This window comes from Pristis pectinata, chromosome 15 (genome assembly GCF_009764475.1).
Source record: "Pristis pectinata isolate sPriPec2 chromosome 15, sPriPec2.1.pri, whole genome shotgun sequence".
In the NCBI taxonomy this organism is placed as follows: domain Eukaryota; kingdom Metazoa; phylum Chordata; class Chondrichthyes; order Rhinopristiformes; family Pristidae; genus Pristis; species Pristis pectinata.
The window spans coordinates 1,699,578-1,723,923 of NC_067419.1; the positions used below are offsets into that span (position 1 = coordinate 1,699,578).

Genomic DNA, 24,346 nt, shown 5'->3' on the forward strand with positions numbered 1-24,346 from the left:
ATCTCAACCCGAAATGCCGACCATCCGTCTGCCTCCACAGATGCTGCTTGACCCACTGAGTTCCTCCAGCGGTTTGCTTTTGGTTTGCTCCTGATTACAGTATCTGCAACCTTTTGTGTCACCAGGTCATTCTGCTGGTTTCTCGGACAATGTTAATCGCTCACTAATTAATTGACCGGGACGTTACTGAGTACAAATGGCAGTTTCGTTGGCCTGCATAACAACGGTCACCACACAATATCAGTAACAATAGAAGCAACACAATGTTCACTGAGGGTTGCCTGCATTGTACAGCAGAGAAAGGAGTTCTGATTGTAATCAACTATCTGTCTCCACCTCTCGCTGCCTTGGTGAAGCAGCCAGCATAATCAAAGACCCCACTCACTCGGTTATCGTGTGGGATTGGAAAGATGTTAGAGACCTGAATCAGGTCATTGTGTCTTCTCTCCTCTCCCATCAGGCAGAAGATACAGGTGCCTGAGGGCACGTACCACCAGATTTAAGGACAGCTTCTATCCCACTGTGATAAGACTATTGAATGGCATCGACCTTATATGATGAGCTGGACTCTGACCTCATAATCTATCTTGTTATGACCTTGCGCCTTATTGTCTACCTGCAATGCACTTCCCTGTAGCTGTGACACTTTACTCTGTATTTTGTTATTGTTTTTACCCTGTACTACCTCAATGCACTGTGTAATGAATTGATCTGTATGAACGGTACGCAAGACAAGTTTGTACCTCGGTACAAGTGACAAAAATAAACCAATACCAATACAAAACCTAGCAGATTTTTAACAGGGCCATCAGTGGATAATCATGATTGGTTATCATATGGGATTGGAAGGACGTTAGAGACCTGAGTCTTGGTTGCCTAGTACTGTGAAGTTGTAAGCACTTCAGTGGTGCTTTGCAATTATACAGACACTTTTAGAGCTTAATACAGCCCCCAAAGTACTTCACAAGAGCTTGGTGGATGTGATTTGACTTCAAGCTGTGCGGAGGTATTAAGGTTGGTCAGGGAGGTAAGTTTTGAGGAATATCCTGAAGGAAGGGAGAGATGCAGTGAAACAGATGGTTTTGGATGGGAATTCTGCCTTAACAACAATTACTGTGTAACCTTAGTCATCGCACATCTTAAGGAATCCATTTTAAGTGTAAAAAAGAGGTGCAAGTGCAGCTGTCCACTTGTTTTCAACTGCACACATGGAGTGTGTGAAGACATGCCCATATCTACTTTTACCATGAGCCTTGTACACAGTGGTCCCACCAGTTGACTGAAACCCAATATTACAGCCATGGTCCCTGTAGAAGGGCAGTGAGGGAGATTATGGCAGCACTGTTGCCACTTCACGTTCACTATCTTCAAGAAGGATAACGGTATCGTCAGGGACACCAGCCTCCCCGGCCAATCCCTTTTCTCTCTTCTACCTTCTGGGAGAAGATACAGGAGCTTGAAAGCCCTGATGACCAGACTCGGACAGGTTCTTCCCCACTGCTGACAGATTTCTGAACCATCACCTCTTCCACATCCCCTTCCCGGCAGTGCTGCCTCGTTCTCAGACTCTTAATTCTACTTCCATTATTAATTCCATTATTGTCACTTCAGCGTTTCATTTTGCACAGTTTCGGACTGCACTATAATCCTTGCACCATTCTGTTTTTGTTTTGCAACCACCACTGTACTTACTGTTGAATTTATTATTACCATGTATACTGTTTACTCTGTGAGCTTCACCTGAACGAGGAAATTCATCGCACCCTGGTGTACATGACAATAAACTAATCTGAATCTGTAGTAACATTGGTGGAGGGGAAGAGAGAATTAAATGGTTTTAAAATCTAAAAGGATCACCACAAGCCCTCACCCGAGTCAGCCCAGTTCTTGTGTTGCCCTTTACCCTTGATCATAAGTTGTTCCTGTTTAGTTCATTGTTCACAGGATCCATTGCAGCCACCCCCACCACTGGGTGCGATTGATGTCACTGTGCTGTGACTAAGAGTGCAGTAGAATGGGGAATCAGTATCCACTGCACCAGAGTATCGCGCATATAGCCATGCAAGCATCCAGTCCCAGAAAGAGTGTTGTTTCCTGCAGCTGTTGATTTTGGGTAAAGAGCTCCCCAATCCATGAAAATGACTCTTCTCCTGCAGCTGCCTTGTACAGACCTGCGTCATGTATTTTTGAACCTACGTGCCTGTGAGGCTGCTGCAAGCAAGCTTTTCATTGCACCTGTGCCACACCGTACTTGTGCACGTGACAATAAACTCGACTTGACTTGGAGGATGTACATGGGTTATAATCTGTGAGTGTGCGTGGTTTCAAGCTGCAGCTTGTATTTATTACTGTGCAGAGTGCTGGGAGTCCATTTGTGTAGGTTCACTATGCCGTCACCCTACTTGTAAAGGGAGGACTTGTGGAGGAACATTCACATTTACCATCTAAATGAAAGTAGAGCATGATTGGTATTGGTTTATTATTGTCACTTGTACCGAGGTACAGAGGAAAAACTTGTCTTGCATGCCGTTCGTAGAGATCAGTTCATTACACAGTGCATTGAGGTAGTACAGGGTAAAACCAATAACAGAATACAGAGTAAAGTGTCACAGCTACAGGGAAGTGCATTGCAGGTAGACAATGAGGTGCAAGGTCACAACAAGGTAGATTGTGAGGTCAAGTGACCATCTCATCATATAAGGAAACAGTTCAATAGTCTTATCACAGTGGGATAGAAGCTGTCCTTGAGCCTGGTGGTACGTGCCCTCAGCCTCCTGTATCTTCTGCCTGATGGGAGAGGGGAGGAGAGAGAATGACCTGGGTGGGTGGGGTCTTTGATTATGCTGGCTGCTTCACCAAGGCAGCGAGAGGTATAGACAGAGTCTGTGGAGGGGAGGCTGGTTTCCATGATGTGCTGGATTCTGTTTCTAATGTGTGTAGGTTCATTTATAGAGCTGGGCATGGCACTGAAATGTCCTGAGTAAAACCAAACATCTACTGGCTGTCCCAAACCCTCAGCAGTTGCTCTTGTTTCTTCCTATAAGACATAATGGTGAATAGAATAAGAAGAAAGGACGTGAAATATTTCCTGTCTTTCTTTGCTTTATTCCCAAAACACTTTACTCCCAGTGAATTACTTTAGAAGTGCAATTGTAATGAGGAAATGTGATGATTTGCCCACCGCCAGACCCCAGAAGCACTAACGTGAAAACAATCAATGTATTTTGACAATGAGTGAGGATAAATCTCTGCAACTTCTTCCTGCCATTCTGCCTCAGCAAGACCAAAAGCTGAGTCGTCATGGACTCAACAGGTCGATCAACCGGTGATGGATCTACGTATTCCTAAAACTTAGTAAGGAATGCTGAAGCTCCTTTTTCCCTTCACACTGCAGCTGGACGACACAGGGACTGTGCTGCTGGAGAACCTACTGGCCAGAGAAAAGAATGGCAATTGTGTGCCAGCACGACCTTCGGCCACCAGCACAAACCCTTCTCCTGCTCCTTCCATGCCCTCGCCAGGGCATACAGGTAAGTCTGCACCCGTAGCGGTTAGCGTAACGCTATTACAGCGCCAGCAATCAGGGTTCAATTCCCGCCGCTGTCTCTAAGGAGCTTGTACTTTCTCCCCGTGACTGAGGGTTTCCTCCCACATTCCAAAGATGTACGGGTTAGTAGGTTAACATGCATGTAGTTGGGTGGCGCAGGCTCTTTGGGCCGGAAGGGCCTTTTACTGTGCTGTATAAATAAACGTTTAAAACAATTAAGCCACTCGCCAATGCAAGACATCAACAGAAAAGAGTTTGGTGACAAACATTAAAGCCAATTGCTAAGACTGGGGAACTGTGGAGTTGGGAGGATTTCATCCCTCTATAGTTAGTTATTTTGCATGGCACATCTGTTTATCTATTTCTCTATAAAATATTTCTGCTTTTCTCGGGTTGAGAGGGCTAAGTTAGATGGTGCTAAATCCTTGTACCACGCATCTCCTTGTTTGTTGAATCTTCATTGGGTTTGGAGATTGGAACGCAAAGTAAGGCACTCCTTGCTCCTCCAGGTTTCTGGGCAAGCTTCCAGAAACCAGGCAAACTCGGCCATTCTTCCTCCAAATAGCACTAGGTGGGGTACCTGTAGATCCGTGCATATTCTGGCTGCCTGTTAGTGTTGAGAGTTCTGGTATTATCAATACTTGTGTGGCCCCCAGCACAATGGTGGCCAGTGGGGGAGAGACTGGGATCAGGTCTGGTGAAAGCTTCCTCACAATCAAACACTTGCTGATGAATAGCTTTGTCTAAGTTGCAAGAACTGCAAAAGGCGCACCTGTAGCGACTCACTGCACCGGCATCGAACTGGCTCCCAACACCGCGAACGTCGTCGGAGGCCCCAATCCAAAGTGGCGTGGGGCCCTCCTTCTTCCCCATTGTCGGGCTAGGAAAACCCGTGCGCGGGAAGGTCAGGTGACCCGCGCATGATGTCAGCACGGGAGCGGTAGCGCGGGAAGTTTTCAGATATTAAAGGCGCATCACGCCCCTGTCGTTCACTCGACTTCTGATTTCGAACCAGCGACTCTGTGTCTTCATTTCATAGTGTGTAGCTGGCCGCTACACACCAATGGTTAGCAAGTGTCTGGCATCATGTGCTTACAGGCATGGTGGAGGGCAGGCACTGTAGTGTAGCGGTTAGCGTAACGCTATTACAGCACCAGCGACCCGGGTTCAATTCCCGCCGCTGTCTCTAAGGAGTTCGTATGTTCTCCCTGTGTCTGCATGAGTTTCTTCCGGGTGCTTCGGTTTCCTCCCACATTCCAAAGACGTACGGGTTAGGAAATTGTGGGCGTGCTATGTTGGTGCCAGAAGCGTGGCGATACTTGCGGGCTGCCCCCAGAACACTCTATGCAAAAGATGCATTTCACTGTGTGTTTCGATGTACATGTGACTAATAAAGATATCTTATCTTATCCTCTCGTGCTTTGTATCTCTTCCCAGGGTCAGTGACAGTCACCAGTGTGCATGCACCTGGGCACACCTCCAGCACTGGCAGCAGAGGGAGGTGAGAAGCTCTTTTATCCCCATTCCTCAATGATGTTTTCCTTGCATCTTTCTCAGTCCTAATATCTCTCACCCTCTCCCGCCTTTCGCCTCCATATCTATCTATCTATCTCTCATTCTCTCTCTCTCTCATTCTCTCTCTCTCTCTCATTCTCTCGCAGTTGTACCTCATCAAGCAGGCTATCGAAGCCCGAACCTCAGCAGATGGCACCAACCATTCGCCTCGAGTCGATTAAAGTCAAGCAGGAGCCCATTTCCGAGGATGACCTGTGTGATTTCCCCATCATTGTTGTGAAGCAGGAGCCGGGGGAAGAGATCACAGAGCCTAGCCTGGTTCGTTGAATTTCTTATAAGTCTAGCCAGCGCTGTTATGTTTTTAATGTTGTGTTTTCCAATATATTTCAAACAATTTTACATCACATTGTACAACTGGTGCAGAATCCAAGGAGTTTGTCAGTTGCATTGGCACAGACGGGATGGGTCGATGGGCCTTTTTCTGTGCTGTATGACGAGGCCACCGACCTGTCATCAGAACCTTTCCGGCGACCACGGCTGTTGTTTTGGATGCGAGGGGGAAAAGTTCTTCCTCTGCAAGCTCAGTTCGGGTGTGCTGCCTGCAACTGTCCTGATGGGAGGTCTTCAACCTGAAACGTTCACTGTTTCTCTCTCCACAGATGCTTCCTTACCTGCCGAGTGTTTCTAGCATGTTGTGTTTTTATTCTGGAATTCCAGCAACTGTGGTCTCTCTTCTATTTTTGTTAGTGGTGGGGTTCCCATTGGTTCCAGCCCAGTGCTCGGTGTGTGAAATGTATTGCAGGAGAACCTTCGTAAGCCGACTTGTATTCTGTACAATATGACAGTGGAGGATCACGTGTTTCACAGTGGTGAAATGGAAACTTCTCACCACCTAAATAATTGCAGCTGATCACTTTCTGAGCTGTAGCTCAGCATGTGGACATCACAGTGGGTGTCTGCGTGCCTTGAAAGGTGCGGTGGCCTCATCACAGAGAGCTACAGCACAGAAACAGGCCCTTTGGCCCATTGAGCCTGTGCTGATCATCAATCACCCACACACTAATCTTGTATTAATCCCAATTTTTATTCTACCCAATTCCCATCAACACCCCTCCCCCCCTCAGATTCTCCCACACACCTACATACTAGGGGTAATTTGCAGTAGGCAATTCACCGACCAACCCACACATCTTTGGGAAGTGGGAGGAGACCCACCGTCATCACAGGGAGAACGTGTGAACTCCACACAGACAGAACCCGAGGTCAGGATTGAACCCAGCTCACTGGAGCTGTGAGGCAGCGGCTTTAGCAGCTGTGTCACTCTGCTGCCCCTAAACTGGTCAGCTCTTGTGCGATTTGCCAGTCCAACTAGGAGACCAGTTAATCATATCACCTTAGGCATCATTGGCGTGTCCTCGATAATCCTCACCGATTTTTACAGATGCTCCATAGAAAGCATCGTATCCGGATGCATCACGGCTTGGTATGGCAACTGCTCTGCCCAAGACTGCAAGAAACTGCAGAGAGTTGTGAGCACAGCCCAGTCCATCACGAAAACCAGCCTCTCCTCCATGTCTCTTGTCTACACTTCCTGCTGCCTCGGGAAAGCAGCCAACATAATCAAAGACCCCTGCCTCCCCGACCATTCTCTCTTCACCCCCCCCCCCCCCCCCCATCAGGCAGAAGAGACAAAAGCTTGAGAACATGTACCTCCGGGCTCAAGGTTAGTTTTTATCCCACTGTTAGAAGACTCTTGAATGGACCTCTTGTATGACAAAGATAAACTCTTGATCTCTCAGTCTACCTTGTCATGGCCCGAGCACTTTATTTGTCTACCTGCACTGCACTTTCTCTGTAATTGTAACATTATATTCTGCATTCTGTTTTGTTTTCCTTGATGTATTTGTGTAAGGAATGATCTGTCTGGATGACACGCAAACAAAAACTTTTCACTGTATCTCGGTACATGTGACAATAATAAACCAATTACCGTTGGGAGTGGGAGCAAGCAATGCAGGATCTGTTCTTCACGAAGTTTCAAGACGGTATACTCCATTCCATTGTGACCGGACCTGCTTTCCATCTCTCCCCTCCAGCTCGTGACCCAGCGGAACAGCACAGCAGCTCTCCCACACAATAAGCTGGTGCTGGATGGCCGGATGGGTGCTCAGCAAGACAGCACGACCAAGGGGGACCCTCCAGACAGCACGGCGTCCCCCTCCGCCAATACCGCCGGCCCTCAGAATAGGCAGTCCCAGCCCTCCAGCGCCTCACACAAGCCTGCGCGGGCAGGAGCCGAAAACAGTAAAGAGGACGATCCAAATGAAGACTGGTGCGCGGTCTGCCAGAACGGAGGTGACCTGCTCTGCTGTGAGAAGTGCCCCAAAGTCTTCCATCTTGTCTGCCATGTGCCGACTCTGCTCACCTTTCCAAGGTAAGGTACAACTACTCTCCCCTCCCATTCTAGTAAGGCTTTTCCAAGAGTAAATCCACCTCATAGAGAGCTGGCTTATGAACGGTGCTTAGTTTCTTAAAACTTCATAGTGGGACTTGGGCTTTGGGCCAGTTTTTGCCATTATCCTAACTGTCCTTGAGAAAGGTGATGGCGATGAGCCACCTTCCTGTTCCACAGCAATTCCTGTGGCGAAGTTATTCCCTCAAGTGATTACGCAGGGAACTCCAGGATTAGACCCAGTGATGATGATGGAATGACAATACTTTCCCAAGTCAGGGTGGCATGATGGTATTCCCATGTCTCTGTCTCCTACCTGTGGATGGTAGGAGTTTGGGGATTCATTGGTGCTTCTGAAGAATCATTACCAAGTTTCTATAGTGTGTCTGTAGGGTGACAGATTGGCTGCCTGCCACGCCATTTTGAATGCCACCTAGCATATCTTTCTTGTTTTGATGTTGACTCTTTTGGGTAGAGAATGGTTGAACACTTACTGTGAGGGCCTCGATGGGCTTTGGAGAGCTGGGAGTAGGTTACTTTCCACAGAATACACAAGCTCTGACTTGATCTTGCAGCAGTCTGTTTCTGCAGTTGGCCTGATTGCTTTGGACTGGGTCAATCCAGGAGTCTGGTGCTGGCACGAGGACCCTCCAGTTCAGTTAGAAGCTTCCATAACTGTGGAAATGCCGCTTCTGTCTCCATACACGAGTTGTTGTTCTGTGAAACAAGCCCCTTCAGAAGATGCTGGAAATGGCTAACAGTTAACCACTTCAATGCTGTTTGAATAGATTTTATTCAAATATATTTTTGGGAGAGAGTCAGAGAAGTTGTTGGGATGATGTGGTAAATTGGGAAGATCTGCTGGCTTTTATTCATATCCCTCTCTGCCTGTGTGAGTTTCCTCACCCTGTGTTGTAGCTTAATTGTTCACAATGGTTACTCAACAACAATTATTATTGTACATATGACCATCAGGATAGACTATAGAACAATACGGCATGGTTATAGGCCCTTCAGCCACAATGTCTGTGCTGAGCATGATGCTAAATTAAACTAATCCCTTCTGCTTGCACATGAATCATATCCCTCCATTCCCTGCATATTCATGTGTCCATCAAAAAGCCTCTTGAATGCCACTACCACCCCTGGCAGTGCGTTCCAGACACCCACCACACTCTGTGTGGGGGGAAAAGACTTGCCCCGCACATCCCCTTTAAATTTTCCCCCTCTCACCTTAAAGCTGTCCAATCAAGTATTCAGCCCTGGGAAAAGGACGCTGACTGTCTACTCTAAATACGCCTCTCATAATTTTATAAACTTCTGTCAGGTCTCCCCTCAGCCTCTGATGCTCCAGAGAAAAAAAACAAGTTTGTTCAACCTCTCCTTGTATCCAGGCAGCATCCTGGTGAACCTCTTCTGCACCCTCTCTAAAGCCTCCATATCCTTCCTCTAATGGGGTGACCAGAACTGCATACAGTAGCCTAACCAAACTTCTACACAACTACATCATAACTTCCTGTCTGCTATACTCTATGCCCACGCAATGAAGGCAAACATGCCATATTCTATCTACCTGTGTTGCCACTTTCAGGAAGGTATGGACTTCCCAAAGTGCGACACCTCACTCTTGCCCGGATTAACCTCCACTTGCCATTTCTCTGCCTATAACTTTAACTGATCTATTATCTTGCTGTGTCCTTTGGCGACCTACTTCACTGTTCCCTCCCACTCTAATAAGGCTTTTCCTCTTCGTGTAAGCCAGCCTGATAAGAGAGCAAACTAGAAGGGCTGCGCTTGTTCTTTGATCAGCAAGTTCTATTTTTCTTTTCTGAATGAGGTTGCCAACCAAATGCTGAAGCTGGAGTAATTTTGATCTCTGGATCCACAGAGACAGTGATCAGATAGAGATACCTGGCTCCCATCAATGTCCCATTGACATTTAAACCAAAACCTAGGAGCTGGGCTGCTGTCTGCCCCCAGTAATTGTAAGACCAATCATTCAGAGCTCTGTGTTCCCTTTGAACTTTGATTGGATAGTTTGTCGGTGACTCTAATTCCACACTTAAACACAAAATGTGACAAAGGCACAACTTTTAGAAGATGTTGGTTTTAATACAGAGGAGTAACAGTCGAATCAGAGCAGGAGAGAAATCCCTGGTGCACAGGCAGCTATTTAATCATCAAGAAACTTGGGTACTGACTGAATAATCCACTCTTTAATTGTGTGCACAGCAAGATTTCATAAGCAGTAAATTGGCTGTGACGTCTCACGTATTAGGTAACCAAAAAGTGTTCCACTGACAGTAAAACACACATTGGGTTGTGAAAGTTTCACAAATTCAACAAGGTCAGACAATTGCAAATCAATAAGTTCTGTGATCAGAGACTGAGGTTGCTCTGGACAGATGAGGTTGGCCAGATAAATGGGATCTGATGTACGTTGCTTATTATATCCAGTGAAGATTTGGGGACAAGGTGAGACTGTGGAACGAGGTGGAAGACTGGCCGCCATCTAGCGGAGCTGGCTGAAGGGAGTGGCCTTCTCCTCTTCCTGTGTGGCGATTCTATCTGTCGTGTGGCAGCTGTTGGAGGTTAACCCATGAATGTCCTGTCTATTGCTGAGCCGGTGTGTTTGTTTCCTGCAGTGGCGAGTGGATCTGTACCTTCTGCCGTGACCCAGTGAACCCTGAGGTGGTCTACGACTGTGACGAGCAGTGGCAAGCGGGTGAAAAGCGGAAAGTGGGTGGAGCTTCGGAGATGCCCCCGATTGATCAAAGGGTATGGACGTACTTCCAGAGGTTTCTCTTCCGGTGGCAGCAGTATCCTGTCAAAAACTGGGAGTATTAATGGATGCTGGCATGAGCGCTTACCACAGGTTCATCACCAGCCATTAATGCTGCTGAGATTTAATATTGTTCGTAGCTGTTAAGTGTGGCTTATTTGGTTTTACTCTGGAAGATTGTGGGTTCAAGACCCACTTCAAACCCCGAGCACGATCGAGGCCGACGATGTTGAGGGAATGCTATACTGAGTGAGGTGCCGTGTGAGGCAAATTGAGGCTTTACTCTCCTGTAAGTGCAGACGTCCACAGGAAGTTAGATTCTCCCATAAGGGGAAACACCCTCCCCACACCCACCCTGTCAAGATCCTTCAGCTTCTTGTATGTCCTCTTGCTCTTCTCCACTCCTGCGGATACAAGCCTAGTTTGTCCAACCTCTCTCCGTGCTGCACAGAGTCAGACAGCATGGAAACGGGGCTTTCAGCCCAGTAGGTCCACGTCTACAAGCACTCATCTACACTAATCTCTTTTTTATTCTCCCCATGTTCTTATCAACTCCGCACACACCCCCCCCCCCCCCCCCCCACCTCGATTCTGCCGCTCACTTACAAACTAGGGGCAGTTTCCATTGGACAATTAACCCGCAAACCCAAACGCCTGTGGGATTTGAGAGGAAACCGGAGCAGCCAAAGGAAATCCACACAGTCACCAGGGGAACCTGCATACTCTGTGCACACGCATGCACACACACACATATTTACACACACATACATATATATACACACACACATACATATGTACAATACATATACACACAGACAGACACAGGCATAACACACACACACACACACACACACACACACACACACACACACACACACACACACACACACACACACACACACACACACACCACCTGAGGTCAGGATTGAACCTGGGTCTCCGGTGCTATGTGGCAGCAGCTCATTTAGCCATGTCACAGTGTTCCTGCCCTTGCTTCTACTTCTTACATTCTAACGTTAAGGTATTTTACAAGACCAATGACTTCTTTTTCACCAGCACTGAGCACAGACACCACAGTGAGAGAGAGAGAGAGGATGTCGGTGGGTGTTAGCTCAGTAAGAACCCTGCAAGCATAATGACTGGACCTCTCGAAATCGCATTGATAATCAGTGGTGGAGAGGTGTGGGGACGGGTTGGTCAAATGCCAAGCTTTAAACCACCGTGTTAATGGTTTATGTGTTGGTGATGGTGACCAGTAAGCTACATTGTTCCCTTGAGGGCTGCAGAGGATATCAATAGATTGTGGGCTGTTCTAAGAGTGTGGACTCGGTTACTGAGCCTTTCCTCTGGCAAGTGACAAGTGTGTGTTTCTTACAGAAATGCGAGAACCTGCTGCTCTCCATGTACTGTGACGAAATGAGCGTTGCCTTTCAAGAACCAGTTCCCGCTTCAGTTGTAAGTATCAGTTCCCCTCTCGTCCTGAAGGGGCTGAGTCACTGCACTGCACATTCGGCAAGTCTTTCCGTGGCTGTGAGGCAGGATATCGGGCCGTGTCTAAAATGGTCTGTCAGCATGCGGGGACTACTGGTGTCCGGGGGAAGGTCCTCTTGTTGCTGTGGGGCAAAGAGGGAATCTCCTGAGGGAGTTCACCAAAGTTTTTATTTGAAAACTTTCCCCATTCAACATGAAGATGTGTGCTCAGGGGGTGAGACTGAAGCCATATATAGGGTGGCTGCCTTACAGCTCCAGCAACCCGGGCTCATTCCTGACCTCCAGCAGAGTTCTGTGCAGAGTTTGCACCTTCTCTCTGTGACCATGTGGATTTCATCAGGTTGTTCGTTTTCTCCCCCGTCCCAAAGATGTGTGGGTTGGTAGCTTATCGGTCACTATAATTTGCCCCTAGTGTAGGTGGGTGGTAGAATTTGAGGGGGATTTCATGGGGATGTGGGGCGAATAAAAGGGGGTTAGTGTAGGATTGGTACAGATGGGTGCTTGACGGAGTGGGCTTGGTGAGTCAGAGGCCTGTCTCTGTGCTGTAGGTAGGGTAGAGACTTCCCTTTCCTGAAGGCTCTTCCTGTCCACCAATTTTTAAAGGTATTGAATTCAGTTTTGGTGCTTCAACTGTTGATAATTGAGTTTTTGCTAGTCAGTCCTACACACCCTGTTGCCTTGGGGTTCATTGATACTTAGAGGCAGCTGCTCATTGTTTGCAGGTTCCCGACTACTACAAGATTATAAAGAAACCAATGGACATGTGCACTGTGAAGATTAAACTGCAGAAGCAGCACACACAGCACTATCAGAGAGCTGAGGACTTTGTGGCAGATGTCAGGCTGATCTTTAAGAACTGTGAGGAATTCAATGAGGTAAGAGGCAATTTCAAATGGAAACACAGGCTGGGCTTCAGCTTCACACACTTGAGTGTTGAAGTCTAACCCACTGAAGACTAACAGCAGGGCAGGGTTGTCCCACTTTACTTTCCAGGCTGTGTTGTGTATGTGCCCTGTGCATCTGTCTGTCTACCAGTGTATCTGGTCTGTGTGTGTGTGTGCATTCAGCTTTGCATGCCTCTGTGTGTGTGTGTGTGTGTGTGTGTGTGTGTGTGTGTGTGTGTGTGTGCGCGCACTCAGCTTTGCGTGTGTGAGTTTGTGTGTGTGTGTGACACTTTGTAACACTTGCTCCCAGATGCATATCAGGAGCTGTGGTAAAATCCAAACCTTGCATCATCCTGGGGCTCCAAGATTGACCAGATGCTTATTTGGTGCAACAATCAACTTAAGTGTTTGGTTGTACCATGGCATCATTACAGAACTTGGTAGAAGTGGTTAGCAAGAATTTAAAAAAAAAGTTAACTTACAGAATTGCACCTTGTGCACAGTTGCAGCTCCTGGTACAAGAAGTGCAGAGTCAGAAAAGGCATTTCTTCAAATGTTCTGAATATCTAATTTCCATCGTCACCTTCTCCCTCAGCCAGTAACCCAACTGACAGAGGCAGACAGGACCTCTGGCAGGGTGGCATTTCCTCTGTCACAGTCAAGATGTGCTCAAACCATGCCTTGAGCCCACATCCTGGTGACTGTGAAGTGCTGCCTCTGAGTGTAGCCGATACATCAGGTCTGGCTGGAAGTACGTTCTGTGGGGCATCAGGTTTAACTCTGGCCCATTCCATTGCCTCCTACCCTCTATTTATGGCCATGACTAACTCCCCTAAGCCTGGCTGTATGCCTGCTTCCATCGGACAGCACCAGCAAGGTCAGCATTTATTGTCCATCGCTGATTGCTCTCAGGGAATGTGGGGACCTTATTTATTAAACCCCTGCAGTCCATGTAGTGAAGGTACATGTTGACCAGAATGGTCATATTATCAGGTCAGTGGGGGTGATAATGTTCTCATCCACCTGCGACAGTTGTCCCCAGCTCGTGGGGATTTCAGAGAAGTCTTGGCAAGTTGCTGCAGTGCACCTTGCAAGTACTGCACGCTGCAGCTGTGATGTACCCGGGTTGGCCTGTGACCCACACAGGTTTCTTTGTCCTGGATGGGGTCGAGTTTCATGAACATTGCTGGAGCCTGCACTCGTCCAGGCAAGTGAAAAGGATTCCATCTCCCTCCTGACTAGGTGCTGGAGAGCTGGCAGGTGAATTACTCTTCACATCACACGCTGACCTGAACTTGTTTTACTGCTACATTTTTGGTTTAATTATTGCATGTTATTTTGTTAACGATTAAATCCCCATTTGCTAAAACATGATTTGAGCTCACCCAGATTATTAATCCAGTAACCTGACCACCATGTCTCTCTTCCCTTGCCAACATAGAACATTACAGCACAGTACAGGCCCTTCAGCCCACAATGTTGTGCCAACATTTTATCCTGCTCTAAGATCTGTCTAACCCTTCCCTCCCACATAGCCCTCCATTCCTCTATCATTCATGTGCCTATCTAAGAGTCTTTTAAATGTCCCTAATGTATCTGCCCCCACAACCTCTGCAGGCAGTGCATTCCACACACCCACCATTCTCTGTGTAAAAAAAAAACTTACCCCTGACATCCCCCTCGTACCTTCCTCTTGACTTGTTCCACACTCTCACTTCCCAAAAATCCTTATTCTCCACCCTGCTCTCCTTCCTCAACTGCTCGCTGACTTAAAACGACATCCACGTCCCCTCTTCCCTCGACAGACTGGAACCTCCCGCAGATGTCTGCTGCCTTTGACAAATGGCCGGCAGGGTACACGAGAGCCTTGGCCAATAAAAGTTGCGCTTGCTTCCATTCTGTTGCAGCCTGATTCTGAAGTCGCCCACGCTGGAAGGACCTTGGAGCAATACTTCGAGGCAAAGCTCATGGCGCTTTTTCCAGACAGGATATTCCCACCGCTGCCTCCCTCCAAATCCGACTCCGAGCGGACAAAGGTTAACGTTGATTCGGAGGAGGACGATGAAGATGTTGTCCCGCCCCGGAGAAAGCGTTGCAAAGGAAGAGAGAGCCCCATCTTCATCAAATGACTGCGAAGGAATTCTCTTATTAAATAGACTTGCTGAGGACTGTAATATTTGTATCAGGAAATTGATATTTAAGAGAAACCATGCTTGAAAAGTCTAGTTAGTGATGAACACTATTCTGTATTAGAATTACAAACCAGCAGGTGGTAAATTAAATACATTTCTGCTACCTCACAGACATGTCTGCCTGCTTGTTTGTCTGTAAGCTCTGATAGCAATGGCTGGCAAAGCAAACTGGATTTCAACTGTGGCTGATTATCGCATTCAATGAGAGGTTACGTCTCCCTTGGAGAATCAGGGTTGATGTGACAATGAAGACCTAACATGGGGCGGTTGGTCCCAGCTGTTAAATCTTCTCCTGTCCCCACAGTAAGGCCCACTATCCATCTGCCCTCGCCTTTCTTAGTTATTGCAAGGCAGAGTTATTGCACTCCATCTCTCGCTCTTCACTCTCTCCCATTAATCTTTCACCTTTGAGAAACAGAAAAGGCTGACTCAAACTTTCCCACTTGGTGAATTGGGCTCAATCGTTTTCAGGAGGGAGTCATGCCAAGATTCTGCAGTACAATTACGGCCGATTAATCACGAAATTACTTCAAATTTCTCCCTCGCTTTCCAGCTCCAAGCACCCTCCTGTTGACCTTTGCTATCACCTGACATTGTTAAGCACACCCAGGAGCAAATCAGGCTGGGATTTCAATCACTACAGATCATTGGGAGATTGGATGTTGGGTGCTTAACCAATCGTGTGCCACGGTCAAAAATACCCCCCGTGTCTAATTTGAGAGCAGTGCCCTGTCATACGACATTTCAGTGGGACGTACAGGGCATCTCTCTGCCTGTGTGCTCACCTCCTGACTTCTATTGCATCATTCATTGGGTAGATGCCAAGCCACAGTCCACAGTAAAATAAAATGCAGGCTGATGCACAGGGCTGAAACTTGGCGGTAAATGCCAGAGGTCCCAAGGCAAACCGCATAAATGCAAGCAAGTTTGGGAGTTCAACACAGGCCCACAAACGTGTGGGATCCCGAACCCACTGGCAGATTCCGGTGGGCAAACCTGACGGTGTACTCTGCCACCTTATGAGATTTGCCAGCCCTTGCACTGGGAAGTCTGCACCCATGGTGTGTTCATCTTGCCTCAGGCTCTGCTGGCACCGTTCACCCCAGAGGAAGAAAGGTAAGAATACAGAAGGTTACATTTTTGTAATTGTGGTCCTTGTAATATTTTCAATTACAGCGCCAGCGATCGGGGTTCGATTCCCGTCGCTGTCTGTAAGGAGTTTGTACGTTCTCCCCTGTCTGCGTGGGTTTCCTCCGGGTGCTCTGGTTTCCACCCACATTGCAAAGATGTATGGGTAGGTTAATTTGGGTTTAAAATGGGCGGTGTGGACTCGTTGGGCCGGAAGGGCCTGTTACTATGCTGTAAATAAAATAAATTTAAAATACTTCATTTAATGTTTTGTTTTAAATACGTAATGTTTGAGTTCCAGGCAATGCTCAGAAACATTCCAAAAATTTGACTGCCAAGTTTTGTGCCCGTCGGCTCTCCTTCCGTTTGTGGAGAGGGCTTTTCATGGCGCACCTTCTCTACCCAATTTACGACTTGCCAGCGCCTCGCTGATAGGGTCCAGGATGCTCTTGGCTGCCGTGCAGCATTCGGGTAAGGGGTGCGTGGGGTTGGAGGAAGTGGCAATAGGAAATTGTAAACGGTGAGCCCCACTCACAACATCTGCACCGGTGTCCTACTTGTCAATAATCGGGAAGAGTTCTTTGCATTTCCTTGTGTGACTGCTACTAGAGGAGCAGGAAAACCGTAGGGACAGCACTGGGCACCAACTTGGCTCAATGTTTGGGCCAGTGTTTGTTGTCCATCCATAATCGCCTCCCAAACAGCTTTTGATGCAGGTTTTAACTGTAAAGGGGTTTTGAGAGGTGCAGTATTAAAATGCTTTTGCAGGTTGGGCAGGATACTCCAGCAAACATCTCATTACACCTGGAAATAGAAGGGTACGAGTCCAATGGCTTGATAACCTAAAATAATGTTTCTGAAAGGATAATTGTGCTTCATCCACAGAGCCTTGCACCTGCAATCTATTTACACCACAGAAAAAGTTCTGCTGAGTCACAACTGACATGCTATGCATGGGTGTATTTGGAATTGTACACTATTATTTGTTAATAATTTTGGTCTTTTTTTTTCTTTTCTGCAATCTCCTACTGTCCCCGAGTTCTTCAGGGAATCTTACAAATTTTCAGAGTAACAAAACTGAAGACTGTAAAGAGAAAAGCTAACAGAGAAAGGTTGCATTCACTTTGCAAGCAGACACAGTTTAATAATGGTTTGCATCACTTCTCAACCTGCTTCACGCTGCAACCTAATGCTTTGAAGTGGAGAAACTGCTGAGTAGTAAATATGGAAGTCATGTTCTGTCAGTTACCCCTGCTCACTGTGCATTGGCTGGGGGAGGAGAATTGCTCTCCAGGATTACTCAGTGGTACTCTGAACGTTAAAGTTTCCAGGGCTTCAAATTCCACGGATCCAGAATGGATGTGAGTTAAAGAGGGACAGACAGACTCAATATCTGAAACACTTGGACTAAAAGCAGGGGATAGATGGAATGAAGCTCGTCAGAATGGAAAGAGAACCTACTCTGCAGGATATATCACGAAGTATATGTTACTGGTATGAAATTGGAAGGTTATCCCTCGATGTGGAATAATAATTTGCCATCCTAGGGGAATAACTTGCAGGGCTGTCTGAGGAGGATTAGTCACATATCTACTCTTCCAAAACTTATCAGTTTTTCAAGTTGCCTAATCAACCAGCCAGAGATTAGTAAGTCTTCCACAAAAACCTGACTTGCTTCTTATCTGTCAGTGACAGATTCCCGCAATGGTTTATGCCAGCTCAGTAAAAAAAAACCTGTCCTCTCTAATGCTGGAGACCTGACTGAGCACTCACAGCAGGTCCTCGGAGCTGCTGAGCTTTCTGTGAAAGCTGAGCTCCCGTCTTCATCCCATCCTCCAGGGTAATGTAGTTGTTGTTCCAATCATTAGAATTTCTTATACAATGAGCCAACAGTGCAGTAAGGTATAATATACAACATTTTGATTACTTTTTGCCAGAATTCTTTCTTGCTGGAAGGCAGGAAATCCTTCTGTTGCATGTCAAAGACTTTGGAATCATGAAGTTAGGTGTAACGCCATAGAGGTTAATCCAGATCCGTCTCTCTGATCATTCTGAGACATCGACCTCTATTAACCTCTTTGTGTTCTGCAGAAAAGTGAGTCCAGTTAACATCCCCTCTTGATGGGAAGTCCTGAGGAATGCAGCTGGACTGAAGCAAGCAGTCACAGTGACCTGTGGCTAAATCAGCAGCTGGATCGGGCACCTCCGGCAAATGTGGAATGCAAAATGCTGGAAATGCTCAGCAGGTCAGAGCGCATGTGAAGAGAGGGCAGCAGTGGTGGTGGTCAGGATCTATCCAGGACCTGGGTTTGATCCTGACCTCCGGTGTTGTATGTATGGAGTTTGCACATTCTCCTCTGAGTGCTCCAGTTTCCGCCCACATCCCAAAGACATGCGGGTTGGTAGATTAGTTGTGTGTACTGTGTAAGGTGAGTGGTAGAATCCGGGAGGAATTGAAGAGTAAGATGTGATTGGTGTAAGTGGGGCTTGATAGTCAGTGCAGAGGCAGTGGGCTGAAGGGCTGTGTGACTGACAACATTTCAGATCGCTGACCTTTCGTCGGACTATCTCCGTTTCTGTCTGTTTCCGATTTCAAGTGTCTGCAGCTTTTGCTTTCAGCCTTCGGATGAATGCTGTCACTCTGTGGATGAGGGCCACACCAGGGGATCCTCAGTGAAAAGATGTTGCATTGATTGGAAATGTTCAGGAAAGAGTCTGTGACCACCTACATTTGAGACATTTCTTTGCATTGAAACACTGTGTGAATGAACCTGGGCGTACTGCCTCCTGAAAGACACATGCGAACAAATAGTAACTCGGCAAAACAATATTTATTGGAGCTTAAATGCAGCACACCATTGTCAGATAGTTTTTGTCGTATATACAGTAAAATACAAACTAAACAACCCACTACAGTGCAGTCAAAATGTCTGCCCATCAAGCCCATTCATTAGGGTCGCCATTTTTTGCTATTGCAATGACTATGAGTATATTAGATCCTGTTTTTGTGGTTGTGTTCGCACTTCTGTGAAGAGGAAATTGCTTAAGTAATGCTGTTCAATAATGTTTTCAATTGCCCAGTATAATGTAGACGTTGGACAGGTTTCATCTTGAATGGAAACTTGGATTGACGCTCAATGGTTCCCTAAAGAGCAAGAAGACGAACACAGTGTCAGCAGAGTGGGACAGAGAAAGGTGCTGCTTATATTTGTAGAGTTCATGGTGTTTTGACCCCTTAGGTAGACTGGAATCTTGCACACCGCCTTGTCCCACAAGCAATTTTAAGTGGAATAGCTTGTAAATCCTTTTGATGTTCATGGCCAATTTCTTGTGACATTGCTCAGAGCAGATCAGAGGACACGATCCTCTCCGAGGACAGGAGTATCTTCATGGCCGTGATAGCTGATGTATTATTTTGCCCTTGAGAGGCACTTGTGTCCTATTGAGTCTGATTGTTTAGAATGGCTCTGAAAGTCATCCAGAGAACAGTTCTTTGAGAAAAGACCTAAAGGTAGTTATTTGACAATTCTCTAATCTCCTTACTCCATGTTTTGCCCCCTGAAAATGATTAACTCTGCAATTCACCAAAAAAAAACTCTCAAAAAGAGATGAAAGTTGAACTAAGGTATACTCACTGATATCACCTGAGATTGGTGGAGTGGATGAAACAAGTTGAATAATTCTGTGGAAGTAAAATGTATTATTAGAGTACATCCATCTCTTCTCCCACACAAAATATCAGAACTGCTAGTAGATATAAAATTGAGTTTGGGGTGTTGACTGTTAGTTCTATGAAGGAGCCTATTGTTCTTTTGAAGGAATATGGACTTCACTCATAAGAATGCACTTCAATACATTCTGGCAATCTATTCATTCTTTTGGGGGTGTTTTTTGGTGAATATTCTCCCCTAAACTTGACATTTGTTGGATGGGGTTCCTAAAACACTGTTTGTTCCCCTGCATCTTGTAGCAGGACAGTTTATCTACAGGGGCCATGACAAAGACCCTGCAGTAATAAACTTGACCTCCTCCGTAACACAAACTGCTGAATCTTGTTCATACAAGACATCCTCTCCATCACAGGGGAACCTATTTCATCAATCAAGGGAACACATTACATCATACCAAAGTGGAGCCCCTCTTTTACAGGGGAACCCACCACATCATTTGCAAGAAGACCCCCTCCATTACAGGGGAACACACTGCACTGGGACATGCTATATCTGGCAAGGGGGATCCCTTCATCACAGGGGAGCACAGTAGTTCAGACAAGGGAGAGCCTCTTCAACATGAGCACACATTACATTACACAGTAGGGTCCCCTCCTTCACAGGGGGATGCATTTCATCACCAAAGGGATGGCACCCATCATAGGGAACCCAATACGTCACACAAGGGGAGGTGGGTTCCCTTCTTTAACAAGCAAAGGGTTGGCCATTTTGTCATATGAGGAACCCACCACATCATTCAGGAGAAGGCCTGCATCATTATTAACAAAGGACATCTGGGAAAGAGGTCATCTGAGACAAATACTTCATCACACCTTAAACAATTACATCTATCCAGGGAGGATGGACTTAACCTAATAAAATATCTCCACATATTTATTTAAAATATATGGCCAAGTTCAAACAATAACAAAATCATATCCAAATGGCCAGAATATTATTCTGATCGTGACCTAACTGAACTCCATTAAGAAAGTTTCTGAAAGAGATGCCACTTGGAAACATAATTTAAGACTTTGGTTTTATCTTTTGGTTTTCCATTGGTAGACTATCTACTCACTCTGATCTGACTTGATTAAAAAAAAATTCAGAAAATACACTTTTCTAGCATTTTGGGTCCAAGGGGATAAAATCTCATTTTCCAACACTGAGGTCCATTGAGGACAATTTTACTCATGCCCTCAACCTTTTAATATCTTGGTCATTTAATTTTTCAACCTACGTTCCTTCCATTGCTCCAGTCTTTACAGTACCAGCAAACTTTGATATATAGCTTTTGATCCCATCATCAGAGTTAATTTATAAATATTCTGAAAAGTTGCTCCCCAACAGAACCCCACTAATCACTTGTCATTTGGAATACTTTCTCATTAACCTCGCTGTGTCCCACACCATTCATTCAAGATTTAACCATCAATAAATTGCCTTCAATTCTATCAGCGTAAAATTGATTTAGCATTTTTTTAAATGCGAGGCTTCATGCTTGTAAATAACAGCATTGACTGTCCAATTATTCCATCACTTTTAAGAAAAGTCAGTGAAGTAAATCAGTCACACTGACTCTCTCCAAGCTAATTTTCAAAACGTTTGATCACTCTATCTTTCGTTAGAGCATTAGTCCAAGTGGTTTCTGGTTCCCTGGTTTCCCCCTCTCAGGTAGGAAGGCACTGGAAGAGCCGCTGTCTCAAGAGTGCTAGAAAACTGGGTTCAATCCTGACCTCGGGTGCTGTCTGCGTGGAGTTAGCACTTTCCTTCCATGACTGCACGGATCTCCTCTGGATGCTCAGGTTTCCTCCCCCATTCCAAAGAGAGGTTAATTGGCCACTGTAAACTCCCCACAGTGTGGAGGGTTGATGAGAAAGTTGGGGGCAAATAAAAAGGAATGGGATCCTCCCAGGATGAGTGTAAGTGGATGGCAGATGGTCAGCATCGATTCAGTGGGCTGAAGGGCCTCTTTTTGTGTTTCTCGATGGTTGCATGACAGTTTCCAATCTAAAGGACAATTCCTAAATACAGAGAATTTCAGGAGGTCGGAGAATATTCAGACCTACTTCCCTTAAAACCCAGGAATGTAAACTAACTAGTCCTGTCGTTCTTTAGTGTCATTATTTTCTCCGCTACTTTGTTAGCTTTCAATACCCCTCACTCAGTACCAGTTTCCATGTGATTTCCTGTTCTGTTACTCAACTGATGCAAAGTATTTATTCAACCTCTTCACCATTTCCTTTTGACACATACCATTCCCTGTGGTCATCACCCCCCCCCCCCTCTCTTTTTCCTCGGTGGAACCATTTCACCTTCTTGTGCAGAGACTAGTGATACTGGCATTATCCTTAGACCCATGAAGGTCGTGAATTGTAGGACACTAATCCGTTGTCAGGCTCAGCTGAGGACGGGACAGTCAAGATGGACGGGCTTCTTTTTTGAACACGGTAAGTGTTTTGACCTGGAAGCCTCCACTGGAAAATCTGGAGTCGGCAGATTCAGCAGCAACTTCCAAAAGAAAATTGGGTAAATAAAGATGTGTGGGATTATGGGAAAACGGCAGGACTAATTGACTATCTCCTTTAAAGTCATCATCAGTGAGATAGGTCTAAACAGGCTCATGCAGTGATTTCCTGATGAGAAAAGTCACCACCTGTTCAACACCTTGGAAGTTCCTTAAGCCATACAAGTTCTGCTGCACCAACACCTGGGATAAAGATCTCAGGCGGAATGCGCGAGTACAAATGCATTCAAAGAGGCTCTTGGACCCCCTCATCAGTGTGGTAGACTTGCCGTACATTGGACCACTCTAGTCCCTGTCCAGCAGCTGTTCACAACGGAGCCCAGGCTGACGGGAGTGGCATGGTTGGGTTACGACTGTGGGGATGTCCGTGGCTGGCGATTGGCATTAGAACTGGAAGTCTGGGCGGGTGGCCTGACGGCGAGTGCGATTCCCATTCGAAAGGAGATGTAAATGGAGATTCCTCAGACACGCATTCAGAATCCGTTAGAGGAAATTAAGAAGTGCGCAGGTGACACCAAAATTGGTGGGACAGTGAAGAGGGTTGCCTGAAGTTACAACGGGAACTAGATCGATGAAGAAAGTGGGCTGATGAAATTTAACTTGGTTAAGTGTGAAGTGATGTATTTTGGGAAGTTAAACCCAGGCAGGACCTACAGAGTGAATGGTAGGGCGCTGGGAAGCATTATTGAACTACGAGACCCAGGGGTACAAGTACATAGTTCCCTGTAGGTGGTGACGCAGGAGGACAGAGTGCTCAAGAAGGCATACGGCATGCTGGCTTTCCCAGCCGAGGCACTGAGTATAGGAGTTGGGATGTCAAGTTACAGCTGTACAAGTTGTTGGTTAAGCTGTGCTTTGAGTATTGTGTGCAGTGCTGGTCACCACACTATAGGAAGGATGTGATTAAGTGATAGAGGGACCAGAAAACATTCACAGAAACGATGTCTGGACTGGAGCGCTAGGCTGGGACTGTTTTCCCTGTAGTGAAGGTGGCTGAGGGGTAACCTTGTAGAGGTATAAAAAAATGATGAGGGGCAGATAATCACAGTCCTTTTCCCAGGGTAGGACAGTCTAATGCCAGGGAACAAACGGTTAAGGTGAGAGGGGAAAGATTGAAGGGGGATCTGAGGGGCAAGTTTTTCCGCACAGATGTTGGTGGGTAACCGGAACGAGCTGCCAGAGGAAGTGGTAGAGGCGGGTACAGTTACAACTTTTAAAAGACATGTGGATAGGTACACGGGTGGGAAAAGAGGGATGTGGGCCAAACACAGGCAAATGAGATTAGTGTACGTAAGGCATCTCGGTCGGCATGGACGAGTTGAGTTGGAGGACCTGCATCCATGCTGTAAAATTCTATGAATCTCTATGAATTATATTTTAATGAGACTTCATGGCAGGTGTCTGATGAACCTTCAGGTTGTCCAAATGATCTTTACAATTGATGAACTACTTTTGAAGTGGCATCACCAGTCAGCCAGGAAGCGGTGGTCCCTACCCTCCTATATGCTTCCTGACTTGGATTACCGACAGCAGGCAGGTCGAAGCACGAGAGAGTTACCATCAGCAGTTTCTTCACCAAAACCTCCCATTCCATGGGAAAGATGAGTAAACTTCCTCGGGTCAACATTCCCAGCAATGAGCTCCTAGTTACACTGGGCTGGCTCTGTTAGGCAGCTCACATCAGCCGACACTGGATTCCTGAGACATGTGCTCCAATCTGAGCAACACACACGATGCTGGAGGAGCTCAGGGGGTCAGGCAGCATCGTTGGAGGGAAATGGACAGTCGGCATTTCTGGACAAGATGAAGGGTCTCGATCCAAAACATCGACTGTCCACTTCCATCGATGCTGGCTGACCCACTGAGTTCCTCCAGCATCTTGCGTGTTGCTCCAGGTTCCGGCATCTGCAGTCTCTGGTGACTCTACTCCGAGCTCTGTTACCACACAGATGGAAGAAAAGATTCAAAGCTTCCTTGAGAAAAGGCAACCTTCCTTCTGTCCCTGGGAATCCCTGGCCAGGACTGCTCAAAGTGGAGAAGGAGCATTGCACGACAGCAGCAAGAACCTCAAGTCCGAGCACAAGGAAGCCCAATGAAAACGGTGGAAGGAGTGCACTA

At 46.5% G+C, this 24,346-nt stretch overlaps 2 protein-coding genes across 47 annotated transcripts in view; one reads left to right on the forward strand and one right to left on the reverse strand.

The window, feature by feature from the left end:
* LOC127578267 (E3 ubiquitin-protein ligase TRIM33-like) overlaps positions 1-14,973 on the forward strand; it is a 113,283-nt gene extending 98,310 nt beyond the window's left edge. For both annotated transcript variants that reach the window (XM_052030061.1, XM_052030062.1), the window contains 8 exons: positions 3,395-3,530; positions 4,985-5,048; positions 5,209-5,380; positions 7,159-7,496; positions 10,160-10,292; positions 11,674-11,751; positions 12,510-12,662; positions 14,579-14,973. In XM_052030061.1, coding sequence (XP_051886021.1) covers positions 3,395-3,530; positions 4,985-5,048; positions 5,209-5,380; positions 7,159-7,496; positions 10,160-10,292; positions 11,674-11,751; positions 12,510-12,662; positions 14,579-14,800 — 1,296 coding nt within the window. In that variant the 3' untranslated portion in view covers positions 14,801-14,973. The remainder of the gene's footprint in view (positions 1-3,394; positions 3,531-4,984; positions 5,049-5,208; positions 5,381-7,158; positions 7,497-10,159; positions 10,293-11,673; positions 11,752-12,509; positions 12,663-14,578) is intronic.
* Positions 14,974-18,946: 3,973 nt separating this feature from the next.
* LOC127578644 (fibrillin-2-like) overlaps positions 18,947-24,346 on the reverse strand; it is a 168,583-nt gene continuing 163,183 nt past the window's right edge. For all 45 annotated transcript variants that reach the window (XM_052030845.1, XM_052030858.1, XM_052030870.1 and 42 more), the window contains 2 exons: positions 19,627-19,673; positions 18,947-19,136 (listed from right to left, as the gene is read on the reverse strand). In XM_052030845.1, the coding sequence (XP_051886805.1) occupies positions 19,126-19,136; positions 19,627-19,673 (58 nt within the window). In that variant the 3' untranslated portion in view covers positions 18,947-19,125. The remainder of the gene's footprint in view (positions 19,137-19,626; positions 19,674-24,346) is intronic.